The 19000-nt window shown below is 30.5% G+C and overlaps 1 protein-coding gene across 1 annotated transcript; it reads right to left on the reverse strand.

Annotated features, from left to right (window-relative positions):
• Positions 1-14584: 14584 nt before the first annotated feature.
• Positions 14585-15153, reverse strand: LOC145947731 (plasminogen activator inhibitor 2, macrophage-like). The gene is made up of 2 exons (XM_083057510.1): positions 14902-15153; positions 14585-14860 (listed from the first exon to the last, which is right to left on the reverse strand). The coding sequence occupies exons 1-2, from the start codon at positions 15151-15153 to the stop codon at positions 14585-14587; spliced, it is 528 nt and encodes a 175-aa protein (XP_082913636.1).
• Between the last annotated feature and the right edge of the window lie 3847 nt (positions 15154-19000).

Consider the following 19000-nt stretch of genomic DNA (forward strand, 5'->3'; position numbering starts at 1 on the left):
TTGCGTCAAGATTAAATTTTAATTATATATCAAAATAGACTGATTACTATTATTTAATTATTTACAAAATTGTACCTCTCTCTCTCTCTCTCTCTCTCTCTCTCTCTCTCTCTCTCTCTCTCTCTCTCTCTCTCTCTCTCTCTCTCTCTCTCTCTCTCCCTCTCTCTCTCTCTCTCTCTCTGCATTTAGATTAAAATGCATGCATCAATAATCTGGTATGTTTTTTAAACTTTTATATATATAATCTTTTTCCATATGTATATAATATATATTTACTACACTACACACCAAAACATTACACTTTCAGCGTGAGTTCTTCTTATCTCAAACTGAATGAGGTGTGTTCTCTCTCTTTTACAACTTTCGTCGAAGGCTTGCGAGAATTGTTCCTCGCTCCTGCGGAATAATAAACTTTTCGTTTTTTTAGTGATTTTTATAACCCCCTCACAATAATTCTCTCTTATTGCATCTCTCTCTCGGTTCTCTCTGAAATAATAATACTCTGATTTTCGGCTTGCAATTTTTTTCGCGTTTTATTTCTTCATTATAGAGATTACGGCGCATTTCTTACATCCTTAGATCGAACAAAGTTTACGTGTGAGCAAGAGAATGGAAGAAAAAGGGACAAAGAACTGCACAAAGTCTCAATTTCCATTGCTCGTACGATTAAAAAGCACACAGTTTTTTTTTTCATTCTTTTATACTTTCCGTAGTATTCCGTAAATGAAGGAGACGAATCGATATCGTTGCTAAATGTGTGATTTTGAAAACTGCAGCTGGTCTCCGAGGCTGCGAATGGCAGGCGAAGGGCAGTTGAGAGACTTCATCGAAGATCTTGGACCAGGCCAGGTGGTAGGAAGGCAGGCTCTTGGTGCCCGCTGCCTCGGGGAGATTCAACTGTCCTTGAGCCACACGAAGGGTTACCTGGAGGTAGAGGTCATACGTGCCAAAGATCTCAAAGCGAAGCAGGGCAGCAAAGCAATACCAGGTAGGGTTTGTTACCTGCTGTTTCGAATAGAAAGATTTCCCGAACGCGCTTAAACATCAATATCACCCTTTATTCCGGCCCCTTACGTGAAGCTTTACCTCGTGAACGGTAAAAGATGCATAGAGAAAGCGAAAACGTTGATGGCCAGAAAGACGCTAGATCCGTTCTATCAACAATTGTTGACTTTCAAGGAGAACTGTCGGGGCTGCATATTACAGGTATATCTCCAACTACTGTTTATTTCTTTTTGTATAGGCATTTTCACACGCAGACGTGTTTGATTATGATTCCTGTCGCGGTTTCAGGTGACTGTGTGGGGCGATTACGGTCGGATAGAGGGGAAAAAAGTGTTCATGGGTATTGCACAGATCGTATTGGATGAGCTGGATCTCAGTCAGATGGTGTTCGGATGGTACAAATTGTTTGACACCCAAGCCCTCAGGTCAGTGGAGCTCCATCCCTTGCTTTGTCCCGTCGATCTTCGGCCACGTCTCTCGAGTCTTTTAAAATCTAAAAGATCGACTGTCCGAGGAACGCGTGCCGAAAAAAAAATATAATTCCTTTTACACATGTATTTAACGGAGGAGAGATGTTTGAGTTTTTTTTTCTTACAGTAGAGCAAAGTAGAAACAAAAACACTAGATTGAGTTCGAGCTCCTATCTCGCGGTGCACCTATATAGTCGCTTCCACCATTTAAATTAGGGTATCGAAATGCACGAGTCTCGATATATATATAAGGTAGTGTCGTATATTTTACTGATAAACGATTAGAGGGATTGAAAATGAAAACAAATATCGTTATAAACGTTTTTAATATCCTTAAATGACCCGCAGAAAATCCATCGTTTGATGATGTAGCGTCAAATGTTAAGTACATATACATATATTCAGAGTTAAATAACTAGAGACTTGAGATTACCGTACTACATTTACCGTGTAAAAGAGTCGAGGATAGCGTCTCATAGATAATTCTCTATCGTAATATTAACATTCTTTCTCACTACGGTTGAAGAACAAACAAAAAAGAACCTTATACACGCGTATCTCCCCCAACCCTCTCGTAAGTTACATTAAATGTTGAAGCCTAAGACTACTTAACGAGTGACGCTTGGCTCTGAATACGATAAAAGTCAGTTTAACGTGGAATGCAGTATTATAAATATAATGTGTACGGTGATATAATAGAAGGTTTCGCGAGAGAGGGCAGAAAGAAAGGAAAACAAAGAGAAGAGCGAAATCGAAAGATAAACGGAATGCGAGGAAAGGGTATGAAAAAAACGTACGGGAGAGGACATGTCTTTCTAGAAACACCACTAGTACATCACATATCATGTACGGCATATCAGACGAGCCCCAAGTCTCTATGTAGGACTAGATGTAGACGTAGCCAGCCATGTGTTCCCGGAGCGCCAGATAGTTTTTAGGTACGCACTGAGAATCAAGGCATCGTTCGTAGCTAGTTTGGACAACGATTTAACGTGGTACATATTGACGATATTATTAATTAATAATTGTTGTGAGTAATGATCGATATATTACTGACCTGTCACAGTTCAGTTCTCCTTGTATGGATAATGATTTTGTGTATTACAGGATTTCAAGTGAATGGTTTAATGTGATTTTAATGTAACTTTCTTTTACATGAATCTGCACATTCTTAGCACGTGTCTCCTTATTCGTATTGAGAGTATCTATAAGTATAAGTAAGTGATAAGGCATAACTACTCGCGAAATAATGTCTTTGGTGTATAGCGCTGTGTGGTGGCCGATTCTAGTACTCCGATATGAGTGTCCGAGGGAGAAATGCTCCAACAATAATTTTTTTTTTAATACGCGAAACACGTTGACAATCGAAAATGCCGTACGTTTGTATCAATCGACTAATTTTTTCAATTAGACTTTCTCAAGTACCCATGTGAAATCTTGATACACATTTGTTGTTGCCAATATATATCTTCTTTCCATCTCCATTACGTTCTGTATAGAAATCTCCTCTTCTTTTTGAAAATGCCTGTCCTGTTACACACAAAAAAAAATAATAATAATTCTATGCGGCTTCGAAGTAGTCGATGTAGAGATAACCGAAAACCGATATAAAAACGACGCAAGATTGCGTTATCATGCGCGCTCGATATACTTTGTTGCCTTTGTATTTTATCTGTATCGATTATTGACTCTTCCAAACTTGTGTAGACGAGATATGCCTCCGAAATTTCATTCGAACGTGAGAAAGTTCGATTTTTTTCTTTACTTTTTTAATCCTTGAACGCAATGTTTCAATTTGCATCTTGCGACTTTTTAGTATTTTTCTACACTTGTCCACACATGGGAACTACTTTTCGTTAACTCTTCCTGGTATTATTGCTTGGTATATAATATATCACATATTTAATTTTCAATTTTGCACAACATATTGCATTTTTTTCAAAGCTATGATTTAAATTTTTTCCTTGTAAATAATATATAGCGAGTCGTGACAATTTTTTAATATACTTATAGTTTCAATCTCTTTATCGATATATATATATATATATATATATATATATATATATATATATTAGGGTGGTCCTTATATGGGTTTTTTCAGAATTTTAATGTTGGATAATCGTAAATCGGCTTTAAATGTGAAAAAAAAAATCTCTAATTTTTTCAGATTTTTATTTTGAGCCCTGAGTCTCCCTGTTGGCACGTAATTTTCTTTTTCATTTAAAAAATATTTATTTAAGTTAGTTCTAGTCTAAAATAGCGACATTTTATGAAATACGTTTCATTGCCGTGAAAATAGTAAAACATCGTATATGAGGTATTTCACTCGAGTTGTGTGTGTTATACTACACACAAATCGAGTGAAAAAATTTAAATTATTATTTTAGTAATCAATATATCGATTAATTTATTATTTTCCATTGATTTTTTTTTTGTTGAAGATATAATTTTTTTTGTATTCTTTTTTAATACAGCTTATTTTCTTGTATTGGTAGTCCTGATGATACATTGGGCTTTTGTTTTAGGTATTTCACGTGCAAACAGGGAGACTCAGGGCTGAAAATAAAAATCTGAAAAAATTAGAGAATCATTTTTTCTACATTTGGAGCTGATTTATGACCATCCAACATGATCTTCCATTTAACGACCACCCTAATATATATATGTTAAAGAATAAGCGAAAGGTAAGTTTGTGCCGTCTTGGAGTCTCCTATATATCCTTTTATATATATTTTCTCGAGATGTTCTTAAAACATTAATCACAATTTTACATATTGAATGGTGCCAAAAAAAAAAAATTACCGATAGACTATAGTCTTATATATTACAGAGTGTCCTATTATAATTTTTTCATGCAATTATCTCCCTATTTGTTGTCCGAAAAAATATTTTAAATAAAACTTATTCCGTTTCGAGAAGGACAAGTCTTGCGTAGGTAAAAGTATCTCCGATATTTCGATATTTCTTCCGATTTGAAGGTGACCTTTATTCTTTTAAATGGAAGATCTTTTTAAACGCAAGTATATTTTCGTTTACGTAACCTTGTATTACTTAAGACGCATTTATTGATTTATGATATATTGGTTTTTCAAGGTCTCGTTTAAAGTCATTTAGCATTGTTTAAATCCTTTCTTTGTTGAACGAGTCATTTCTCACCTTAGAAATTTGACAAATTTCGATCATAAACGTCACACAAATTCACACAAGACTTGTGTCTCCCTAATAATAAGATTGTTCCCCTCGAAACAGAGAATGTTTCTATTTGAAACATTTTTTCCGAACAACGAATAGTTTGGAAAGTAATTGGAAAGATTACAATGGGATTATATGTATATATACATTATATATATATGCTTGACTATATTCTATCTGTGTGTTTGTATATGATAATATCTGAATAAACATTACACACAATCTTTATCATTCAATATTTCATGTGATAAATTAGTAATAATATATTATATTACGTTTATGGGATTAAAATTAGTAATACGTTTCTTTATTTCGTTTACAGTGAAAACCAACCAAATCAAGCAAGTTCGGGATAGATGTGAACTCAAATGTCGTGTACTAGAATAAATAATACGTGAACGCAAACGATTTACAATGACACTCGTTTTCAGTGAATCTAAATGTGAAATTAAGTGATTAATGACTACACAGTGAAAAAATGAACGAGCGAAAACTTCGTGATAGACTTCGTCGAATCGACGAATGCGAGAAAGATAATTTAAAATATCGCGAGAGAGAAAGAAAGAGAACAAGTATACATAAATATAAATATATTACATATATGCTTATGGAAAACGTTTCCAAACTTTGTATATAATTTTAGGATAGTTCAAGTACTATAAATATCGATCTCCGAAACGGTCGGCTATATAAAAAAAGACATTTTATCGTTGTCAAATTTTTAGTCAAAAATGTCACTGTCAGAGCATATATATATACATATATATATTATTTAATGTAAATAATATAATAACTATATGAATTTGTGTGCGATATATGTGCGCGCAGATTTGAATGGCTAATGACAATGTTTGCGTTATATCCTCCGTTGAGTTATTGTTTTCTAATCGATCGTCATTATACTTTTCTCGCGTTTTCTCCATTATTATTAATTAGACACACCTCGATCTGATTTGGTCCTTTTCAAATTAGTATATAATTCGGAGTTATAAGTAGAACGTACGATGATATAATTTCAACTACACTGTTTGTTCTTTCGTATAATAACATTTGTCCGTCATCGTACACGCTATATCACATTAACTCGGCTTTTTAAGCTTCGTTTTTATTAGTAACTTGTCCAAAAAATCAGAGACACAACCATTATAATATGTAGAAAAATGTGGGGCAGGCGTTATATAGAGTATATACCATATTTCTCAAATATGAAGCAGACTGATAAATCGATTCCTATATGACATCTATGTTATTTCTTTTTCTTATTTGGCTGCTTTTGTGAAATAAGCTTAATCTCGAGGAAAAGCCGGGAATATAAAGAAGTTACATTTGAAGGAATTATTATTAAACTATTAGATCATTCATTTAAAAAAAAATCTTATTTAACTATAAAAATTTTATTTATGCGTATAAGAACCAGAATTCTCGAAACACAAATTAAGACGAAAAAAAGAGAGAAAGAAAAGAGAAAAAACGAACCGCCCATTATAACTCGCGTCGCGGCAAAAATTCTTTTTCGTACTCGATTTTGTACAAAGAAACAAAAAAAAAGAACAAAGAAGCAGAGTGACCGCCACACTATAAATATTTAAGAGGCTTTGTAAATCTCTGTAAGAAAAATGCGTAAACGCTTGCCATTAATTTTATACATATATCTTGATTATTATCGTGCTATGTGTTCGATCTTTCTTCGTGCGTATATCTTAAACACTCGCGAAGATACATATACATTCAGCGAGAATGTACATGCACGTGAAGCGTCTGCTGTGAATTAGTAAATAATTACATTCGTGTCCTGAAAGAGAAATAGAGAGAAAGAGAGAGAGCGAAAGAAAGAAAAAGAGAGAGAGAGAGAGAGAGAGAGAGAGAGCGAGAGAGAGAACGAAAGAGAGAACGAAAGAAAGAGAGAGAGAGAGAGAAAATTATTTTCTGTCACATTTTTGAGGTCTGGTATGTATAAATTTCGTGTACAAGACAAACATTTCAACTTAATTATGAGAAGAAAGGACGAGGAGGGGGAATATCTGTGCGAAAAGAAAAATGTGTTTTTAAATATTATTTAAGTAGGCTATATATTGCGTCGACATTTATGTCGCGATTTATGTATATGTTTTCGCAAATTGGTAAATTAAAAATTGGAAAAATCGCTGCGCGAATTTTTCTTTCCGCGTCTTATTAATTTTGTTACGAAGTAAGCTTTTTTTTTTAATGCGACTTTATATGCTTTTATGAAATTACATCATTGTAATTGCGTGCGTGGAAAAGGTACTCCTTGGATATTATATCGACAAAAAAGAAACTTCGATAAATGGAAAACGCAGTAGCTTCAAGCGGCTATATTACGTATATTTTTGTAAAATCTCCGATAACAATTCGCTAGAGAGAAAGAGAGATATATATATCGAGGTTCGAACGCGCAGAGAAGATTTCTATCCGAAATGATTCGCGTCACGTTTCCTGAGTGATTAACAAAAGAAAAAAAAAGAAAAAGAAAAAAGTCGTAAGATTAACAAACAATGCGGTGACATCGAGAGAGATAGAGCGATGTCGACATCTCTCTTCTATCATAATTACTTACTAATCTAATTGACCAAGTATAATATCTTGCTTTGCAATTTTAAAAAACGATTGTCTCTCATCTTCACACATACACAGACACACAGACACACAACAAACACACACTCGTGCATTTTCGCTCTTCGATAATATACGACTATATTTCTATACGCGAGTTCTTTGAATTAAGGCCGGAAATTAATGTAAGCGCGATGTTTGATATACGCGTGCTGAGATATTATATACATATATCGAATTTGCAATCGAAATACACGCATCCGTCGTTAAGCGAGCTATGATCTATGACGTAAGAATTTATAGCTTAGAGTTGCGAGAGAGGGAGAGAGAGAAGGAGAAACGAGATAAACGAAGTATATATCATATTGATTTATAGATGCCACATATTAGGCGCGTCACATCGATAATCCGAGATGTTAACAGATATAAAAAAAAATTCTAGATAAACTTTCTCTCCAAATCGACAGAAAAATCGAGATCGAGATGGATTTTTAGGAAACGGGGTGGGGGAGGGAATTGTGTATAGAGAGGGGTGGTATCTTATCATATCTTATGACTGCTTAATTAATTAGAGACGTACGGCAAAGTGGAAGAAGCTTTTTTACTCGTGAGAAAACAAAGACAAAAAAAGTAAGGTTCTAATATCCGAAGAGGATGTATATGTAAAGTATTGTGAAAAGATTAAAGAAAAAAAAAAAAATAATATTACTATATAAGCTCATTTCTAAGTACATATTTTGCAAATGCACACTAAAAAAAAAATTTGTTAACTTGACTAAACCTTTCAACTAAATTATTATTTTGTTAATTGAACATATATTAGTACTTGAGTCAAATATACGTTTTGTTAAATTTAATGTTATATTTAATTTAAATATTTCTATATGTTCAATTAACAAAATAATATTTAGTTGAAAGGTTTAGTCAAGTTAACAAATTTTTTTTTTCAGTGCACGGATTTATCAAGATCGTGGGACAATGATGACGTAAATACATAAATATGCGTAATATTCTGTAATAGTTAATTGATAAAATATACAAGACTACTATATTACTACTACTATTACTAATGTAACTCTTCAGTTTGTAATGCGCCGTTTATACAGAGACGGCTGTAAGATCCTTCGCGAAATTAATTCGACGTCCCTCGTCTTCCTCGTCAGCTGTTTCTTCTGCGCGATCTTGTATTTTTCTGAATAAAAAAAAGTTGGATTAAATAAATTTTATTTTTAAAGAATCGAGAGCAATCGTAAAATTTGCACAAAGCATGAAAAACTCGCAAAAAGACTTATGCAAAATCGAGAAATTAATTATTACAGTCGAATAATGACAAGATGATATATTGTCCGAATCACTAAAAATCGCGGGTTTACAAGCTATAAAAATTTATCAATGAAAATAATCTGTCTTCGTGTGCGTCATAAATATTTTCTATAGTAATAATATTAAATAAATTCATATGTGCTCCAATTATCGATTGGGATGTTGATTCGCCAGAAGAAACAGCTGGTGAAGGAGGACACACGTCGATTTCTATTCTTGCCATGCCCATCTGTATATAGGCATGCTCAATTCTAGGATTGGACACGCGTATCGTGAATCACACATATATACATAATATTAAACTAATGAAACGAACACAAATTATTATATCCGACTTTGTACCTATATACATATATACATACATATATATGTATAAATATATATATATATATATGTATAAATGTACATATAATATACATATCAATATGTATATACATATTCATATACGTATATATGTATATGTGTTTCTTATATATTGCGTTATTTATGTTTGTATATATTATAAGAAAAATAATTTTTTATGTAAATAAATTCCAGGTAATATTCTGCATAAAAACTATGAGGTAGAATAGTCAAAAATTGAACGATATAGGAGATACTTTATATTTTAATTTGACATAATTTAATATAAAATAAAAAATATTTTTGCAAAATTTATTTAATTATTCTGTACATAAAGTATTAAGATAAAATTATCAAAAATTAAATATTTTACGCAATATTTTATATTAAAATATGTCAGATTAAGATATAAAATAACTTGTTCAATTTTATCTTTATAATTTTTTATGCAGATTGTTACAAGGAATCTATTTACATAAAACACTTATTAGGGTAGTTGCATTAAAAATTTGAATTGATTATTGTTATTTATATTTATTATTATTATTATTATGATTTATATTTATTATTTTTATTATTATTATTTATATTTATTATTATTATATACATATATTATTATTTATATTTTAATATAATTATATATATTTGATTATATTATATTTATTTTTCCTGGATTTTTATTAATAAAATGACTATATGCTAATTATCGATAATAAATATGTTTAGGGTTTTAGCTTATGACCGACCATATTGGAATTGTGACATCAGAGGCGAAAAAACATACGCTAAAAATCTTAGATGCAATTTCAAAATAAAAGGATATTTCGATGAAACAGCATTTCAGATGGCTTTAGCACACTCCTAACATAAACTCGAAAACTATTTTTTTCGCTTTATAATCAATCAACAGCTGTAAAATGACTGTAATATGAGACCCAGTTCTTCTGGTTTTTGCGCATGCGCAGTCATTCCGCATGACAAAGTCTGATAGTAAAGTCACGATCATTTTACGGTTGTTCGTTGAGTGTCAAGGGAAAAGAATAGTTTTCGAGGTATTTTAAAAGTGTGCTAAAGCCATCTGAAGTAGTTGTTTTATCAAAATATCTTTTCATACAAAAATGACATCTATAAGAATTTTCAGCGTGTACTTCTCGCCTCTGACGTCAATCTAACATGGCCGCGGCGAGAACCCAGGAGCCTTAAACACTAAAATATTTATATTCTGTATGTCGTAGAATTTTGCTTGGATGGGAAAAATGGACATATTGTAATTGTTTAAAATTGGACGATACTGTATGGCGCAATGTATTCTTTAACAAAGCAATTGAGATATACAAACAAATATCTGATCATAAAATAGTGGAATTCTTTAGTTGTTCCGAAAATCCCGCACTTATTCTTTATTACCTGCAGGCTTTCACACCGTCATATATACATTTTTTGATGATAAAGAATAAGGAACGTAAAATTAAAGAAGAAGTAACACATTGTAAAGTTTATGCTTTAACAGTTAATATTTTTCTTTCTACTCTTGCGAGACATGCTAAGAGCACCGCAATACTTAGAGAAATATTGGACCATTATAAAAATATGTATGTCAGGTAATAAGCTTTTTTTTATAAAAATATATTGCATATTATAATCTTAAAAATTTATTATCAAACATTGTTAATTAAAAATCTCTACATATTGTTTAGTTCTCATACAACAGTCACCATGAATGTAGTAGTATTAATTGTACTGATTAACAATGTGTATTCTGAGAGACAATTTGATCAGGTAAATTTTATAAATAAAAAAAAAAATTTATAAACTTTTTATTGTGCTATTAATTTTTTATCAAAATGTTTCAAATGTCTCATATCGTATATAATGTACTTTTTTTCTTTTTCCCTTAGATATCTTACATATGCATTGATATAATTATGTTAATAATTCGAAAAATTGTCACACTTGCTTTTTATACACTAATTATATAAAATTACTGCCTAAATAAAAAATAAAATTTATTTTAGATACATACATTTGCATTGAGTAATGAGCAATTTACTTTGAGTGTTGAATACAAGTTAAGAGAACGTTCTATGAAGCTGTTCAGTCAGGTGAAATTTTATGAAAATATGTATGCAAAGTTTTAATACATCTTACTACATCGTCAAAAGTTTAACTTCAGCAAATACACCAACAATTTCAAGTAACTCGCCTAATTTATAAAAAATTATAGAGGATCGAATAATACAGTATAAACATTTAAAATAATATTTTTATATATTTATATCTTTTATATTTATTACTTATATATACATTATTTATTATTTTTAAATATCACATTCAATTAATATTGTTTAATTGTTTGTAATTCTATTGTTTGTCTCTTATATTATTCCGTTTTAATATTTAATTAAACATTATATTTACGCAATGGTTATTATACATATACATACATATACATAGGTATATATGTGTATCTATACAGGGTGTCCCAGAACTGGCGAAGAAGCTTTTAATGACAGATTCTTCATGAAATTCTAAGTCGAAAAGTTCTTTACAAAAATGTGATCCAATGAATAGAATTTGAATGGTGAGGCATTGAAGTTGACGTATGGGAGCGCATGAAATTCGCGCGGTCAGGAGCGTAACGGCCAAGCTCGGCACGGGTACAACTTATAACTCGTGTATCGCGCCGATGCGTGCTTATCGTTACTCTATAATATTCTGTTATTAATAATATGAATTAATTATTCTCATTAATAATAATATTTATCTTTATCAATTAATAATTTTGTGTACTTGACCTACTGGTTGAATATCCTTAAACTATGGGATATGCGAGATATTGATTAGACTAATATATAAGGATAAGATTTCACGATTTAACGATATACTTTTGGTTAAAATAACGGGTAATTCAACAAACAAGGTAAGTTAAATACGATATTTAGATATTTCTTTCGAAACATATGCATATAAAAATATATAGAAAACACGCGATTACAACGTTCTTATTTTTTTAAAGTTATTTTATTCAGCTTTTAAGAAAACATTAAAATCTTAAATCACTTTTTCAGATATCAATTTTCTGATCAGATTCTCAATAAATATTTTGAGAGAGCCATACCATAACTTTCAATATGCGTTGACTTTTCAGTTGCTTCAAAAATATTGAGCACAGATTTAATGTGTATTTGAAATCATTGTTATGTTTTATGTTGGAAAATGAAATTTTAACGCATATTGAAAGTTATGGTATTGCTCTCTCGGCCCAATCTGTGTCCTATAGAGTTACTATAGAGTGAACTAGTTAAATTCGAAATTTTGGTCTTAAAATTTCAGATTATCATAAATAAATGTTTCGTTATTTATTTATCGTTAGTCATTTAAACACAAGTTACCTAGATGGACAAATACTTTTGAGCGGTAGTGTATGAATATGAATATGTATAAAAATTTATAACTATGATTAAACAATAGTTCATAAATTGCAAAATGTAAATATTTAACTACAGATTAAATAAATTTTTTTGTACATTTATTTGCTCTTACTAAATTCTGTTTTAACAAAAAAATTATTTAAATTTAAAAATAGTTCGTTTTTACTATTATTAGATATTACCACCAATTTATTACCACACTTTAAATTTAAAGTATATATTTTATATAATATATTCTACGAAAAACAATTAGGGGAGCGCTTTAAAACTAGCAAAATTTGATGATTTTTAAGAAGCCATATCTCGGCTTAGACAGGTCGTAGAACAATGTTTCTGGGCGCATTTTAACGGGTGAAGCCTCAACTTTAAAGTGGGTAATATAGCATTATTCGTCTCATCGAACTGTTTCTCGTACGAGGCTTAAAATCAGATGGTGAAAAAACTCTGAAAATTTCTTGACTTTGTAGTTGTCCATGGAAAAAGCAGGGATGGAACCATAAATGCCACCACATTGGCTTTGAAGTAGGAACCCTTCCCTTTAAAATGCCGCAAGAAACATTGCTCTATCATGTCTAGGAGCCGAGTTATCGCATTTCATAGTTACCCCTGCATTTTGCAAGATTTTTATCAATACCGCCGGCATTCGCGTTATCCAATGTGCACCACGGGGAGGTTGCTCGGTTGGATTTTGCACATCATGTGTATGGTGTATGAGTACGTCAATGTTAAGTGTGTGCGTGATGCGTGTGTGTGTGGGGGTGTGTATGTGTGTCAGCAGAGATAAAGATCCCACGGTTCGTCACTCTCGCAGTAGTTAACGACTCCACACACATTCCCACATACACACCCCCATACACCCCCCCCACACACACCCACACCCACCCACACACACACCCACCCATACACCCACACACACACACACAGCAGAGGGTTTGGAGTCGTTATAACTACCGCGGGAGTGACGAACCGTGGGGTCCTCTGAAGCTGTTCTCTCGCTTTATATAAAATAACCTGGGATTATAGTCTCCAGCTGTTTTGCCCAAAAGACTTTTCCATCCTTTATTTATTTCTTACAATACATTACTTAGTTTTTAACTTAACCTATATTCTTAATTATACCTTTTTACCATATCCCTAGTACTGTCTGGGGGGGGGGGGGTTCGAACTGTGTTACCCCTACTAGCCTCCTCAGGAGAGCTTCGGCGACTCAGCGTGCACGACCCCCATGCGCCTAAATTCTCTAAAAATCTTTTCTGGGTCTGGGTGGACTCGAACCTTGCGTTTCGCATACTCTTCGCCTCAGGCGAGTTTCAGCGACGCAACGTGCACGACCACCGTCCAACCCTTTCTCTCGCTTTATATTTCATCATAAACGGAAGAAAATCTGTTCTTCAGAATTATATAAAAAACACACACACACATACAAACACACACAAAAAAGTCAAAACGTATTATTTTAATATCTTTCAAAATTTATTATTATATAAATATACGTTATCTCATACATGGTGGTACAATTATGAAAATATAAATTAATAAATAGATACCTATATAGGTATATAGGTATATAGCATAGCTATAATATGACAAAGATAAAATGTCCATCGAATCCCTTATAGCGAATTCAGTTGGATGCACTAGTGCGCACTGGTGCATGTTAAAGAAAATTATACACAAATTTATAATAAAATAAGTAATGAAAACAGTAAGATAATTTATAATAGTACGAGTTATTATTATCACTATTTGTATTGAACAATAATAATATATTAGCTCTCAGTATTAATTATTATTCTTATTTTTCAAAATGATTTTGCCATAGTAAATTTGTGAGCAATAACTTTTAATGTGCGCACTAGTGAATCCAACCAAATTCGATATTAATATTAAACCACGAAAAAGATAAAAAATAGCAAGAAATTATGAAATAGTAATATTTAAATGCGATAAAGAATTAAGAATAATTACTTTATCCAAGACGCATAATATCCATTTTACATCTAAATTAAATAATATTTTAATCAATGTCAAGCAGCATCAACTATTTTTTAATGGACAAATAGTTTAGCCGATATCAAGTAGATGAAACTATTTGCGCATTCTCATAATAATTAATTACTTTTTAACGCTCGATTAAGCTTTAATCGATTAAAAGTCGATAGTATGCACCTAGTCTTACTCATCACCGTTTCATAGTGTATGTTGTCTACTCGTCTACTCCTGAACTCAATTTTCCTACGACCATCTATCTTAAGAATCGGGCTTAGCAAATTTATTGAAAGCACCGACAAAGTCGATACTTCGATTCAGTCTGTCATAGATCAGCCAGACAAACGGATGATTGTAATTCACCTTACGGTATTTGGTGTTCGAAGAGTGCTGCTCTTGTCCGCTGTGGATCAAGGTGATCGCACCTACGGCGATGTTCTCTTCCGTGACCTTGACGCGAGAACGGTGCACGACATTGTCAAGACGCATACTGGCTTTGAAAAACGTGAAGTCATTGTCCACATCAATCGCTTCGACCTTCAACAAATCCTCGGCACCTAGTACTCGCAGCAGCTCACGGATTTAAGATCTTTTTCCACCTCGAAGATCGGCCATATCAGGAGGTCTGTATTATCTTCTGATGACGTATTACTATTTAGCAGATTCCACAGCATGCGCATTCCTTCCTCGGTTCTCAGTCGTTGAATCAAAGCGGAAATATCAGCGTCGGTGATATCCTTTTTGATCATCCATTTATCTGAGATTAATGAAGCAGGTAACAACACGAACAGCGACATACTATTCTGGTAGGGAAACTTGCTCACGTGCATGCTTAATTTTTGACAGAAAACGGAAAAAAAACATTGAGATATTGAAAACAGCAAAAAGTAGTCAAGTTGTATCAATAAAATCGGAAATGCAATCAGATTTTGCGTATAAAATATCAAGTGTCTTTGAGAATTTGTATAATATTTTATATTCTCAAGTATTAAAAATAATTTGCTTAAACACATTTTGATAAAATGTTAGACTATTGAAGATGAAATAAGTAGTAAAGCGGTAAAAGAAATAGAATCACGTTTATATCAAATTCAAACATTTATTAACAATTTTCATTTTACTTAAATTTAACTCTTTCGTCAATTGAATTATTTCTTAAATTTTTATCTTTGAGAATTTGTATAATATTTTATATTCTCAAGTATTAAAAATAATTTGCTTAAACACATTTTGATAAAATGTTAGACTATTGAAAATGAAATAAGTAGCAAAGCGGTAAGAAATAGAATCACGTTTATATCAAATTCAAACATTTATTAACAATTTTCATTTTACTTAAATTTAACTCTTTCGTCAATTGAATTATTTCTTAAATTTTTATCTTTGAGAATTTGTATAATATTTTATATTCTCAAGTATTAAAAATAATTTGCTTAAACACATTTTGATAAAATGTTAGACTATTGAAGATGAAATAAGTAGCAAAGCGGTAAAAGAAATAGAATCACGTTTATATCAAATTCAAACATTTATTAACAATTTTCATTTTACTTAAATTTAACTCTTTCGTCAATTGAATTATTTTTAAAATATTTATCAATGTATGGGTATGCAAGTATTAAAACTGTGTCTTTTTCACACTTTATGCCGTGACAATTTATTTATAGCAGTTATTATATTTTTTTTTCTATCGTGTTTCTTAAGGTTTCGGAATACAAAGGAATTTTATTTTTATTTTATTTTGGACAAAAAGAAATTCCGACAAACTTTTAACATTTAAAGTTTCTTAGGATCTCCGCGAGTATCCGTTAATTGACAGAAGGTTTAAAGTATGTCCTTTACAAAATAAAATACGTCTTTAAAATATAATTCGTTTATAAATGATTAAAAAAATTAGATTATTAAAGGGTTTATAATATAATATTTAAAAAAGGTAACATGATAAGATGGCATGCTTACAGCTTTTGCGCTTTTGTTTTTCAGAAGGAGTCGATACACTTGGTGCTTCAGATTGACAGGCTGTTGAAATTTGTAAATTTTGAACTTTGAAACAATGCGTGGTCACTGCAATAAAGTTAATATCTCTTTTGACGTTTAATTTCACGGGCTCGCGAATATAATTTCCTACCGCTTTTTTTATTCTTACTACTTAAAACAACACACAAGCGCGCGCTTCGCGCGCGCCACTTATATATATATATATATATATATATATATAGATATATATTGTAAATACATTAATATTATAATGTATATATATGTGTATCTATGTATATACTTATATATATATATATATAATATTATAATACATTTTTAATAATTACAATATTTTTATTACTCAATTTTTTTTAAATTGTTAAATGTGTTATATTAATACTTAATTTAAATTATTATCAAAATTTATTATTATTCGTAAATTTTTAAATAAATTTATACAAATTTAGAAAATAAATTACAAAGTAAAATAAATCTAAAAATTTTAAACAGATTTATAACAATAAATTTTTTTTTATAAATTTATGAAATACAATTTAATTTTCAATATAAAATATATTAAGCCAATAAACAGAAAAAATATTGAAAATATTAATAAGTTAAATAGAAAATATTAATTAAATTAATTGTAAAATAAATTTTATAAATGTCTAAACAATTTATATTTATAAATTTTAATTCGATAGAATCAAAATAATTTCGAATACTCACATTGTCGAATCAAAAAGTTGTACGTTATCTAGCAATTCATTAGATCTTAAAACTTTCATGCCATTTAACTGTTTAAATTCAGATAATGTGTACTTACAGCATCTATTTTTTCAAACAATTCTTTATCGTCCGACATATTGTATTGTTTTATGTGTAACCTCTTCTTTTAAAATATATTTATTTTATTCCTCTATAATTTCAAAAAAATTATTAACACATTGAAACGAATTATATGAAAATTATACAATTTTAAATTAAATACTGTACAATTTAAATGTATAGATTAAATTTTGGACTTATATTCAATTATAAAATGCAAAATTATAAAAGAATCGAGTATATGTATCTATTATTTTTAAACTTTACAATATTTTAATATGATTTTATCATTTAACTTAAATTATTTAAAAATTATTAAATGAGTAATGAAATAAATTAATAAAAATATACTAAAATAAATATATAAAATATATATATTTAATATATATATATATATTATAAGTAAAAAAAATAAATATAGAAATTATATTAATTAAAAATATAAAAATTTATATTTAAAAAAAGGAAAAACTTAAAATTAAAAAATTCATGAAAAAATGCGAGATTGAAATAACGAAAACTAAAGAACAAAAATGATATGTGTATATATATATATATATATATATAAATTAAAAATGTGATTGGAAAAAGAAAGCAAAAAATCTAAGAAGAGAAGTAAGAAACTTTGAAAATAACTATTTTAATAATTAAAAATACTAAAACGAAATTCAAAAATCAAAAATTCTTTTTGTAATAGCAAAAAAATTTATTATGATGTATAAAAAGGAGTTGTTTAAACCATTTTTCGATATTTTTCAATATTCAACAATTATTATGCAAAAAATTTACATTTTTTTCTCAAGGGATAATTACAAAACATAATGTAGCACGAACAAAAAAAAATTTTGTGTTACGAATAGACTGCTTTACTTGTACAAAAAGTTTCACAATTTTCTGATTTTTCGGGTTCCCTAACTTCCTTTAATAGAAATATAATTACCAAGATAAGTCAAAAATACATAAATAAATTATAAATAAATAAATAAATTATCAAGATAAGTCACAATGTTATATGTCACTGATCAATAAAATGTACAATATTTTTCTCTCTTTCTACATACCTCTCTGTGTGTATTTTTCTTGTTTGTCTCGTCTCTCTCTCTCTCTCTCTCTCTCTCTCTCTCTCTCTCTCTCTCTCTCTCTCTCTCTCTCTCTCTCTCCCCCTCTCTCTCCCCCTCTCTTTCTCTTTAGCAACTTTAAGAACGTCGCGATGAAAAATAACAATTTGCCCGTAATTGAAGAGGACACCTTATAAAATAAAAACATGTTATATGGAATTTTTAATATGTATATAATTTATAATAATTGTGAAGGAGAGGGAAACTTGACAATTTTGTTGTATAAAAGTTAAAAAAGAAATGAATATAATATATATATATATATATATATATATATATATATAACAACACAATATTGAAATATACATAAAAAAATATACATTTTAAAATGATAATTTTAAATTCATTCCTTCTTCTTTACAATTTGTATATGTATGTATATGTATAAACATATTGTTTGAGATGGTGATAAGAATTACATAAATAATTAATTTCTGTTTCGCGTACATAAAATCAGTCAAAATTCGACTTCGATCGTCTTTGTACACAAAACAAATAAGTCATAAATTGTCGGGTCATAAAAAACTGTCAGCTCTCAAAACACCAACAGAAAATAAATTTCTAACTGTTACCGCACTGTCTCGCAACCGCCGATATCACGAGAAGCATGCGCGATAGTCAGTGGATAGATATCACGTGGGCCTACGTGGGCCAATCGATCGAGCGATCCAACACCTTGCGCATGCCAGGAGCGTGCTTACTCCGCGAAGATTATGGGACGACCAATTACACTTGGCGCCCTTGAGTCACCTCG

This window comes from Prenolepis imparis, unplaced genomic scaffold (genome assembly GCF_030444845.1).
Source record: "Prenolepis imparis isolate NDT839.2.m4 unplaced genomic scaffold, iyPreImpa1.0 SCAF_132, whole genome shotgun sequence".
Classification (NCBI taxonomy): Eukaryota; Metazoa; Arthropoda; class Insecta; order Hymenoptera; family Formicidae; genus Prenolepis; species Prenolepis imparis.

What these genes read in the sequence shown, in the direction of transcription:
- LOC145947731 (XM_083057510.1), bottom strand. Translation starts at nt 15,153, where the DNA reads ATGCACGTGAGCAAGTTTCCCTACCAGAATAGTATGTCGCTGTTCGTG. An exon ending in TGGAAAAAGATCTTAAATCC is followed by an intron (nt 14,861 to 14,901) that starts GTGAGCTGCTGC and finishes GATTTGTTGAAG; the next exon opens with GTCGAAGCGATTGATGTGGA.